Genomic DNA, 11785 nt, shown 5'->3' with positions numbered 1-11785 from the left:
ATCACAACCGGGGGGAAGAGAGTTTGCTACTGGCATCTAGTGGTTAGAGGCCAAGGATATTGCTAAACATCCTACAATGCACAGGACAACTCCCCTACCACGAAGAATTATCCGGGCCAGAATGTCAACAGTGCCGAAGCTGAAAAACTCTGTTCTAAGGTAACATCTAGTATTTGTACGGCACTTTTTAGTTTGCAAATGACTTCTATACACACATCTACTTATTTGGTCCTCATAACAACAGTGAAATACACAGGGCAGGTATAATTATTCCAAATTTATGGAAAGGGAAACAAGTCTCAAGGAAATAAATACATAAAATGAACCCTGAGTTATTCAAAGGCACACAACTAATAAGTGACAAAGCGAAGACACTTTGGTTTATTCTCAAAATCACCAGGAGAGCATAATATAATCCAGCTTCCCTTAAGTTTTCAGTCTTAGCAATTAATATAAACCACGAGTCAAATGCATGGTGTGTACTCAATAAATGTACACTGAATTAAAATGATGCTGCTACAGACTTGGTGATTAGACATTTCATTACCAAAACTTCTAATTATATTTGGGGTTAGGCCAGGCATTACAACTGACAAAATACGACTTTTCTCTCTTATGCAAGATACAAGGCTTTCCTCTTTGTTTGTTTACATGACACCTCCCCACTTAGGAACCCAGGAGTTGACAACCACTGAACTGCCCAATTTTGAAGAGTAATTTCCTAGAGAAGATGCTGAATCATTTAAATTGGTTCATTTGTCCATATGTTTATTCAACAAATATTTACTGCACACCTACTATATGCTAGGTACTGTGTTAAGCAAGGATCTCCTGGGTGGTACAGTTAATATGCTTGATTTCTAACCAAAAGGTTGCAGGCTCAAGCCTACCCAGAGGTAACTTGGAAGAAATGCCTGGTGATCTATTTCCAAAAAATCAGGTCACTGAAAACCCTGTGGATCACAGTTCTACTCCGACACACGAGACTGCCGTGAGTTGAAACTGACTTGACGCCAGCTGGTGTTATGCAAAGGGATGTAGTAGAAGCCAAACAGGCATGGTCCCTGCTTTCATGGAACTTAGTCTACTGGGAAATACAAATATTAAAAAATATAACATGCGTTCCAAAGGAAGAAGTAAAGAATACCTACCACTGATTAGCCGCATCAACATAAAAGGGTTTGAAACCCTTTATTGACAAAACAAGCTTTGCTGTGTATCTTCAAGATTACTCTAACCCATAAGTTCCAAGTGAAGTTAGTGAGACTCAAATCTTAGTTAACTGATTCATCTGACAGAAACCTGACTGGCAACGTACCTGCTACATCATGTTATGTGACTTGAAAGGTCCACTAATTCTAACGTGGCTACGGTGCAACGGGTTTCTCTTTATATGTGGCCTTTCTGCCCCTGGGTTTGTAGTTCTCCCAAGACGATTTGCTAGGCCACAATCTTGACAAAGGCTTTGGTCAGTTTACTATGCAAATAAGGTGTGTAAAACCCTTGCAGAAATTAGTTGATTACTATGCAGACTAGGCGACTGTGGCCTACTTAGGGGATTGGTCAGTTTTGCCATCCTGCTACGCTTAAAAGGACTAATCCCAGAGGTTGAGGGGGACCTCACTACCATCAAGAAGAAGAGCCTGGAGGAGAGCATGTCCATGGGGTCCCTGAGCTGAGAACCTCCTAGACCCAGCAGACAGGGAGCTGTAACACTGGAGACTGCACAAAACAGCAAGAGACAGCGCAGCAGTGGCACGAGCAGCAGTGGCAAAGAGGCTGGGAACCAGGAGCCCAGCATGATACAGCTGTGGTGGGCTTACAGGTCCAAGGAATGAGAGAGCTGAGCTTCCTCAGGCAGAAGGCTTGCTGGCAGAGTGGGGTGCCTCCAGGCACAATAAAGCTGTAACACTTGCTTGCGCAGGGCAGAGGCCAGGCTGAGCACGGCCTGCTGGCTGGCTCGACCAAGAAGCAGCTGAGAGCTGTCTTGGTTGGAAGCTGTCCTGATGGACAAACTGTATCCTGTCTCCTGAGTTCTTCTTGTTACTTCCAAACTGATCCTGATCCCAACTTGTAGCCGGTTACCTCCCTAATAAACCACATGATCATGAGTATAGTCTGTGAGTTTGAAGAATTATTGAACCAAGCAGAGTAGAGAGTGCCGTGGGGAGGATGGCTGGTGTCAAGAATGGTGAGGGGGTTGGGAATCAGCTTTGGGCTGCTGATGCTGATCTTGATTCTCATCTCTTCTGAAGTTAGGTGACTTCTGATGCCACCGTGTACCAGTGGGTGAATGTAGTACATAATGACTTTCAGACCAACCTCACAAAGAACAGCACTGTAAGAGAACTGTTGTTTGTATTTAAGGCTTCTGACCCAAGAGCTCCCTCCCCACTGCTTCTTCTGTCCTACTTTTGGCAAAGGAGGCAGAGCCAAATAAGGCCAGCTATAGTTTCCTGACCACTGAGAATAAAGAATACTTCAGTGAACTATTTAAAGTCTGAAGAAAAAAGGACCAGGAAGATAGCCTAAGTTCACTTAGTTAGCTGCCTACCTAACTCCAGAGCAATATGGCATTCAAAAACATCCCCTAAAAAAAAATTCAAAGCTTATACTATACATTAAAATCAAAATGAAAGTTTTTTCCATGAAGGTGACAGGATAAATAGATAAAGGATACTTTCAAAAACAGACACACGGCTGTAATATTCATATTCTTGATAACATCTGTCCCGAGCTGATACTGCTGAAAGCACAATAGAGGAAGCCTTTTTTTTTTATAGCATTGCAATCTTCAATTAGACAATCCACAATGAGATTTGAACCATAAATACATTTTACATGTGTGACTAAAGTGATTATGCTTCTTATATTGCAAGACCATCTGTCACCAACAGCTGTATGCAAGGTGTCACCATTTCCTTCAGAGGGAGCTATATAAATCAATGCAGAGTTTATACTCGGAGAGAAGAAGCCAAGATAAATCTACGGCACAGATATACAAACAGATACACCCACATGAAATACTGCCATACGGCAAGAAGTGAGCGCCTTTAAGAGAAAGGTCTGTGACTGGGACCTATAGAATTTTTCTATTCAACAGTCCTGGAGGTATCCTTATTAGTACATTGAATCTGAAAATGGAACTATGAAATCATACAAAAAGAAACAACAAAGAGGAAACTAAATTAAACCACCTTTCCTCTGAGTTTCTGACAGTTTCTTCCCCCCACCCCCCACCCCTGCCCCCAACTTGTTTGCCAGATTCTGACATGGAAGAATAAAAAGTCCTACATAACGAAACAAATGTCATATAGGGTAGAAGTTCGTCTCCTTCTATTTAAACAGAAGTTCATCTTGTATTCTAAGATGAGAAGGGCTAAGGAGCACCTGTGACTTGGAATAAAAGGATTCCAAAGTGGTTGACCACAGAACCACAAAGAAACTTTCTTAAAAGTATATACTTACGGATTCTGTGCGACTGCTGCTGGCGGACCGATAGGTCCAGTCTATGGTAAGTTTGTCAGTGACATCAGAAGTTGATGTGAAGGTGCATTTCAACTTGATTTCTTCTCCCACATAACCTCGGACATAGGCATCTGTTTTAATCTCCAAGGGAAGGACTATGTAAACACCTAATCAAAGCAAGCGCAAACATTTAAAACGTATTCATTTGGGTAGAGTATACAGATGTCAGCGAGCAATAGAGACACTATTTATCATGTTTAGGGATCTCATCAAAAAGCTATAGCCACCAATACCTTTTCAGGCAAGCTCATGAGGGACAGGGAGCTGATATTTGCATTAATCAAGGGCAATACTTTTAACATTTTTCAATCTTAAATCATAGAATGATTATTTGGGTAATAAGCTGGTCACACCAGCATTTTTCCAAATATAGGCTTGTGGTTAAGTACAAAGAAGTGTGTCTGCCTTCAGTAGGCTAAAAGATACCTCCACCATGTTCCTACCCCCCAATTCCGGGAATATGGCAGCTTTTGCGGTCTAAGGGCCTTAGCCCAATACAGCACAGCTGACACCTGAAGCTACCATGGCCCCAACCACAAGCAAAATGAGAAATAAGAACAGAATTTTTTTTTTTCAAAGGATTTTATAAAACTGTTCCAAGGGTCTCTCTAGCTAGCTTTCTCCCCCTGCCTCCTTCTTAAAGCTGGTTAACAAATCCAGTATCTATTAAATCATGAGGAGGAAAACAGAACAATGTAATGCATTCTAAAATGTAAAAATGAGGTATCATGTTGAAACTCTCTAGAGATTTACTCTTTTCAAAACCACCTCATATATCCAACTTTCACACACCATTCCCCCTAAACAACTAAGCACTTTCTTCTGACCAACCCTCTTACTTTCAGAAAACAGTCAGTAGAAATGTATCTTCCACTAGAGAACCATATTTTATGAAAGTAAATCACCGGCACTTTGTTTTTCCCAAATCCTTATCCACTGCAATAAGCCATGATTCTTCTGGCAGGCCAAAGCCAACAGCAGTGCAGTTTCAGAAGAGCGCAGCCCCACGCAGGGTCCTGAAAACCAACAGTCCTTCTGGTAGAGGAAGGATGGTGTAGTGATTAAAAGCCCAGACTCCTAACCCGAAGGGCCTGGGTTCAGATCCCAACACTACCACTAGCTGGCTCTGTGGCCTTAGAAGTTCCTTTATTTCTGTATGCTTTGGTTTCCTCACCCTCATGGGGACAATGATAATAGTACTTACCTCAGAAGGCTGCTGTGAGGATTAAATGAGTTAAAATATGTACTACACTGAGAAGCCTCCCTGGCCCAGTACAAGTGCTCAGTGCACGTTAGTTTCAACATCATTGTTGTGACCTCTTCAGTCCTGCCTACCCTCTCTCAACCCTTCCTATGAAAGACACAGTTGAGTCATCAATTCCACTGCCTTTACCTCTGCCTACTTTGAATCATTTTTCTTTCCCCTCTCTAGATAATCTAGACTGTTCACATTCCTCTTAAAAGGAGGAGACAAGACTGAGCTCACAACTCTAAAAAGAATCCGACCCATCCCAAAGACAAGGATTACTTCTGGTTCTTCTATAACATCTTCTCTGACTTGGTCATTTCATGCTTCTATGCCTTTGCAAATGCTGTTCCCTCTGCCTGGAAGGTCTTTGTCCCACAGCCCCTACTCTCTCCTGAGCCCCTACTTTGTCCCACAAACTTGAAACAATTTTTATTCATCACTCAAGATCCAGCCTTAAAAACCAGAGGGTAAAAATGAGTGGATAATCTATATTCTCCCCACATCCCATTCTCTTATCCTAAAATCGTAGCATGTTGTTGTTGTTAGTTGCTGTTCTGTCAGCTCCGACTCATGGCAACCTTATGTATAACATAACAAAATGCTGCCCATTCCTGTACCATCTTCATAATCATTGCTATGTTTGAGTCCACTAATTCAGCCACTGTGTCAGTCCATCTCTTCAAGGGCCTCCCTTACCTTTATCGACCCTCCATTTTACCAACCATGATGTCCTTTTCTAGCAATCGGTCTTTCCTAATGATGTGTCCAAAGTAAGTGAAACAAAGTCTCACTAGCCTCAAAAATAATAATCTTTCCTTGACCCTACAACTCTACTCCAGTTACCAATTAGTGCCCCCTCTTTCTAAGCCAAGCTTTGGTGAAAGAGTAGTCTACAACTGAGGTCTCCATTTCCTCCCTTCCTATTCACTTATAAGTTCACTACAATCCTGACCTCACCACTCCTTCTGGTCAAGAGTCTTAAAACTGCAGAATCCAGTGGATAAAAACTCCAACAGACACTTTTCTGCCCTTGTCTTATTGGACCTCTCTGCAGCAGTGACCATTTACTTGCTCCTTGAACTTCTCTATCCCAGGGCTTCCATGACAATGCTCTCATTCATTCACTCATTCTTCAAACATATATTTATTGAGTATCTGTTTTGTTCTACCCTCTGGACTTCAGATTAAATATGAAAAAATAACTACATCTCCTGTCTTGGAGCTTAAAATCCAGTGGAAGCTAGAGACATTAATTAATCACAAAGATAAATGCATAATTACAAACTCATAAGTGCTACGAAGGAAAGACAGAGTAGCTATGAAAACTGCACCTGTTATGGTGGGGAAGAGGAGAGTGGTTAGTGAAAGCTTCCCTGAAACAGTTACTTTTGAGCTGGGATCTGAGAAAGGGTAACAAGGTGAGAAGAAGGAATGCATTCCAGGCAGAGGAAACAGCACCTGCAAAGGTCCTGTGCCAGGAGGGAGCGCAGCCAGTCAAGGAACTGAAAGGACAGCTGCAATACAGAGAGCATGAGAGAGTAGTTATAATGTGGCTAGGAGATAAACAGGAGCCAGACCATGCAGGACCTTAGAGATTTGTGTCATTGTCCTTAGAGTAATGGGAAGCCATGGGAAATACTTGAATGTGGGACTGAGTGAGAAGAGATATGATGAAATTTGCATTTTTAAAAGACCACTCTAGGGAAGACACTTAAGAGTCAAGAGTGAATATGGAAGATAATCTAGAAAGCTACTACAACTGTCAAGTGAGAAATAAGGAAAGGTTGAACTAAGTCAGTGGCAGTGGACATGGAGAGACCTAGGCAAGGTAAAATCAACAAAAATTGTTGATAGTTTGGATATGGAATGTTAGGGAAAGGAAAGTGCCAAATAACCACACACACCCCCCCGCTAGTTTCTGATTGGGTGATGCCATTCACTGTAACAGGGAAGACTAGAAAAGTACCAGGTTTGGCAAAGAAGAACATGAATTTGGTTTCTCAAGAGTTCAAGGTGCCTTTGAGATACCCAAAGGATAATGTCAAGTTGGCAGTTGGTTTAGGGCAGGGATTGGCAAAATATGGCCCATGGGCCAAACTCAGTCCACAACATCTTTTTGAAAATAAAGTCTTATTAGAGCACAGCCACACTCATTTGTTTATGTATTGTCTACAGCTGCTTTTGAAGGAGCTCTGGTAGTGCAGTGGTTAAAGAGCTTGGCTGCTAACTAAAAAGTTAGCCGTTTGAACCCATCAGCCACTTCGTGGGAGAAAGATGTGGCAGTCTGCTTCCATAAAGATTTACAGCCTTGGAAACCCCATGGGGTAGTTCTACTCTGTCCTATAGTGTCGCTATGAGTCAGAATCGACTTGACGGCAGTGGGTTTTATAGCTGCTTTTGCACTGCTTCAGCAGAACTGAGTAGTTGTGACAGAGGCTGCATGGTCAACAAAGTCTAAAATATTTACACTCTAGGTCCTTACAGAAAAAAAAATTGCTGACCCCTGATTTAGAACAGAGAAGAAATCTGGGTTACAGTTATAAATCAGAATCTCATTAGTCTCCTGCCAATCAACTCTCCACGCTATTGTGTTACACACACACACAACTCAACATCTCTGACAGTTTTTATCAAATCTCTTACTAAGGCACCTTGTTTCCTATGAAACCAAACCAAACCCGTTGCTGTCAAGTCAATTCCGACTCACAGCTACCCTACAGACCAGAGTAGAACTGACCCAGAGGGTTTCCTAGGAGCAGCTAGTGGGTTCAAATTGCCAACCTTTTGGTTAGCAGCCAAGCTCTTAACCACTGCACCACCAGGGTTCCTTCTTTCCTATACCCATCCCTTAAACACTTATGTTCCTTAGAGCTCTACCCTGAGCCCATGGTTCTTATTCAACATGTTCTCCTTGGACAATCCTATCCATTTTTATAAACTTACAACCACTAATATGTTAATGGAACCCTGGTGGCACAGTTGTTAAGAGTTTGGTTGCCAACCAAAAGGTTGACAGTTCCAGTCTACCAGCTGCTTCTTGAAAACCCTATGGGGCAGTTCTATTCTTCGGTCCTACAGGGTCGCTACGAGTTGAAATCAACTCCACAGCGATAGGTTTTTAATATGCTAATACAGGAGCCCTGGCGGCACAGTGGTTAATGTGCATGACTGCTAACCAAAGGGTCAGGCAGTTCAAACCCACCACCCACTTCAAGGCAGAAAGATGTAGCAGGCTGCTTCTGTAAAGATTACAGGCTTGGAAACCTTATGGGGCAGTTCTACTCTGTCCTATAGGGTTGCTATGAGTTGGAATCAACTCAGTGGCAATGGGTTTAACATGTTAATGTTCCCCAAACTATATTGCTAGTATGATCGTCCTCCAAGCATCCAAATGTTCTTAGATATATCCACTTGAATATCACCACCACGGGACCCAAATTGAAGGCTGAGGAATAGAGGCCTGGATGATACAGTTTACGGGGTCAGCTTTCCAGGAAGTAGAGAAGAACAGACAAGGGGAGTGGATGGATCTGGTGGGAAGTGAGCAAAAGATTAATAACTAGCAGCTGAGCTTAGTCCCACTTCTAAGGGTGACCCAGATTGGCTTAAATCAATCATTACATCCAGTGGTGTGCTGGTAAACAGCTCCAAAAAAAAAAAAAAAAAAAGCTCCAATATATAGGGCTTGACAATTTCTGTAGTGTAACTATTCTCACCATGGCTAATTTCAAGCTACAAAGATGAAGTTACTGAATGCTGAGTAAGGAAGAGATGAGCTTAACTGGCTCTTAACAGAGCTGGCTCCAGCACATCATTCCCCTGGCCTCTAGAGATTAGTTTGCAGTCAACATGTGATATAACTGAGTCCAATCAGAGAGTTTTAGAAAACTTGCTTGGGAAGTTGTTTAATGCCTCCATGTCTTGTTTATGCTATTCTCTATGTCTAGAATTCTCCTCACTCCCTACTTCTAATTAACTCTTATTCCTCTTTCATTCTAGTCCCTGGAGAAGAACATCATGCTTGGTAAAGTACAGGGTCAGCGAAAAAGAAGACCCTCAACGAGATGGACTGACAGAGTGGCCACAACAATGGACTCAAACACAGCAACGACTGTGAGGGTGGCACAGGACCCGGCAGTGTTTCATTCTGTTGTACAAAGGGTCGCTATGAGTCAGAACCGATTCAACAGTACCTAACACCACCAACAACCTCTTCCAAGATTTAACTTTTGTGACACCTCCAGGAAGTCTCTGTGGATCCTCATGGCAGATTGAGGGCACTTCCTCTATGCTCCCATGGTTTCTAGTGCATCCCTCTCTTAGTACCAGATTCTAAAATTATCTGTTAACTTATCTGCCTCCTCCAATGGACCCTGAGCTCATCAAAACAGAGCTTAGCACATTGAGGATGCATAGTAATATGTATTTAACTGAACCAAATTAACACAGTTTCCTATTTATAAAACAAAAATCATTACAAAATAAGCATGACAAGTTCTGAGTTGTTTTTGGTTACTGAATTATAGTAAGCATACCATCAATAAAGCTAACTACTTAACAACTTCCTCTTTGTTAAAATATTTGAACTCCAAATTCATGAGAATAATTTTACCATGGATTTATCAATATTTGAAGTAACTTACTTTACTGATATCTAAACACTGGATGAGTGGGTCTTAAATGTATAACTATAGAAAAATAAGATCCATGGATGAACTAAACTAGTCTACACTGCTAGAAGTCAGGATGTTGGTTCTTCTTGGGGTAGAAGAGGTAATGACTGGAAGGAAGCAAAAGGAAGGTTTCTAGGGTGCCAGTGACGTTCAGTTTACTTATTTGGGTGCTTGTTAACCAGGTGGGTTCAGTTTCTGAAAATTCGTTGAGCTGCATACTTATAATATGTGTACTTTTCTCTATATACATACTATACTGTGATTAAATGTATAAAAATATCAATATATGTAAAATAGTTTGCCTCCTCCATTCATAAAAATAAACAAGAAGAAATAAAATACTAATGTTACATTCATTTAGAAATTTTCATTTTGTACAGAGCCTAACGTCCATACAGATATTTATCTTTTCACCTAAGTTATAAAGCATTCTTCTCACTCCAACAATACTGGCACTAATCAAAAAAACAGAAAATAATTAATGTTGGAGAGGTTGTGAGGAGACTGGAACTCTTATGCACTGCTGGTAGGACGTAAAGTGGTACAACCACTATGGAAAATGATAAGGTGCCTCCTTAAAAACCTAGAAATAGAAATACCATACGATCCAGCAGTCCCACTCCTAGGAATATATCCTAGAGAAATATGCGCTGTCACATGAATAGACATATGCATACCCATGTTCATTGCAGCATTATTCACAATACCAAAAAGATGGAAACAACGTAAGTGCCCATCAACAGATGAATGGATAAACAAATTATGGCATATACACACAAAAAGCATTCTTGCCAGGGCAGTCAACTACAGAACTATTCATAATAATTAACCAAAATAATTTTTTTTAATCTAGGAGGAAAATGAGAAAATCACATTTTAACATAAGTAATTTTTTACAAAAGGAGCCTTAGTGGCGAAGTGGTTAAGTGCTCAGCTGCTACCCCAAAGGTGGGAGGTTCAAACCCACCAGACGCTCTGTGGGAGAAAGATGTGGCAGTCGGCTTCCATAAAGATTTACAGCCTTGGAAACCCAATGGGGCAGTTCTACTCTGTCCTATGGAGTTGCTATAAGTCGGAATCCACTCAATAGCAATGGGTTTGGTTTTTGTTTTTTAATTTTTTACATGAAGAAAATGAAATAAACATGACAAAACAAATCTGCCAACCTTTGATTCATATGCACACCTAAATGGAAAAAAGAAAAGTGTAGTAACTCTAGGCTGCCTAGTCTATTGTTTCTATGTACTGACAACTGATATAGTAGAACCAGATTTATAATTTAGGAAGAATTCAAACAAGCTAACTACTTAACATGACTTATCTTTAAAGAGGAAAGGCAAATAAACACTGTCATGAAACCAAAGTCTGTCACCTAATAGATTCAAAACAAAAGGCAAAAGAATGGATGAACCTTGAAAACACACTAAGTGAAAGAAGCCAATGACAAAGGAGCACATATTATATGATCCCATTTATATGAAATGTCCACAATAGGCAAATTCACAGATACAGGAAGTAGACTGGTGCATGCCAGGGGCTGGGGGGAGAAGAGGATAGGGAGTGATTTTTAATGGGTTTCACTTTAGGGTGATGAAAACGTTCTTAATTGAATGTGGTAATAGTTGCAAAACTCTGAATATACTAAAAACCACTGAATTGTACACTTTCAATGGGTAAATTGTAGATATGTGAAGTCTATCTCAACAAGTTGTTATTTAAAAAAGCAAAAGATAACATCACTTTAATAAGTGATATTATAAAATCAACTTTTAATATCTGATTGAATTACCTGGTTTGCTGTATTTGAAATATGCTCCTCAATGCAAAATGGCATCAGGTTTAAGAAACCACCCACCATTTCTAGATTTTTTTTTCCTCAATAGGACAATATTTGAAAGAAATGAAATGGGGGACATTACAACAGACCCAACTGAAATAAAAACAATCATAACAGAGTACTATGAAAAACGATACTCCAACAAATTTGAAAACCTAGAGGAAATGGATAAATTTCTAGAAACACACTACCTATCCAAACTAACACAAAGTGATGTGGAAAATCTGAACAGACCCATAACAAGGGATTGAAAAGGTAATAAAAAAAAAACTCACAACAACAACAAAAAAAAAGCCCTGGCCCAGATGGCTTCACTGGAGAATTCTACCAAACTTTCAGAGAAGAGCTTACACCAGTACTACTCAAACTATTTCGGAACATAGAAAAGGAAGCGACACTTTCAAATTCATTCTATGAAGCCAGCAGAACCCTGATACCAAAACCAGGCAAAGACGTCACAAAAAAAGAAAAGTATAGACCAATATCTCTTATGAATAT

The 11785-nt window shown here is 40.6% G+C and overlaps 1 protein-coding gene across 1 annotated transcript in view; it reads right to left on the bottom strand.

The window, feature by feature from the left end:
• MPZL3 (myelin protein zero like 3) overlaps positions 1-11785 on the bottom strand; it is a 27949-nt gene that overhangs the window by 11581 nt on the left and 4583 nt on the right. The window contains 1 exon segment of the mRNA XM_023739973.1: positions 3428-3635. Within this exon segment, the coding sequence (XP_023595741.1) occupies positions 3428-3635 (208 nt within the window).

This window comes from Trichechus manatus, unplaced genomic scaffold, assembly GCF_000243295.1.
Source record: "Trichechus manatus latirostris isolate Lorelei unplaced genomic scaffold, TriManLat1.0 scaffold00143, whole genome shotgun sequence".
Classification (NCBI taxonomy): domain Eukaryota; kingdom Metazoa; phylum Chordata; class Mammalia; order Sirenia; family Trichechidae; genus Trichechus; species Trichechus manatus.
The sequence above is the reverse complement of the archived record's forward strand: the minus strand, read 5'-3'. Positions and strand labels throughout refer to the sequence as shown.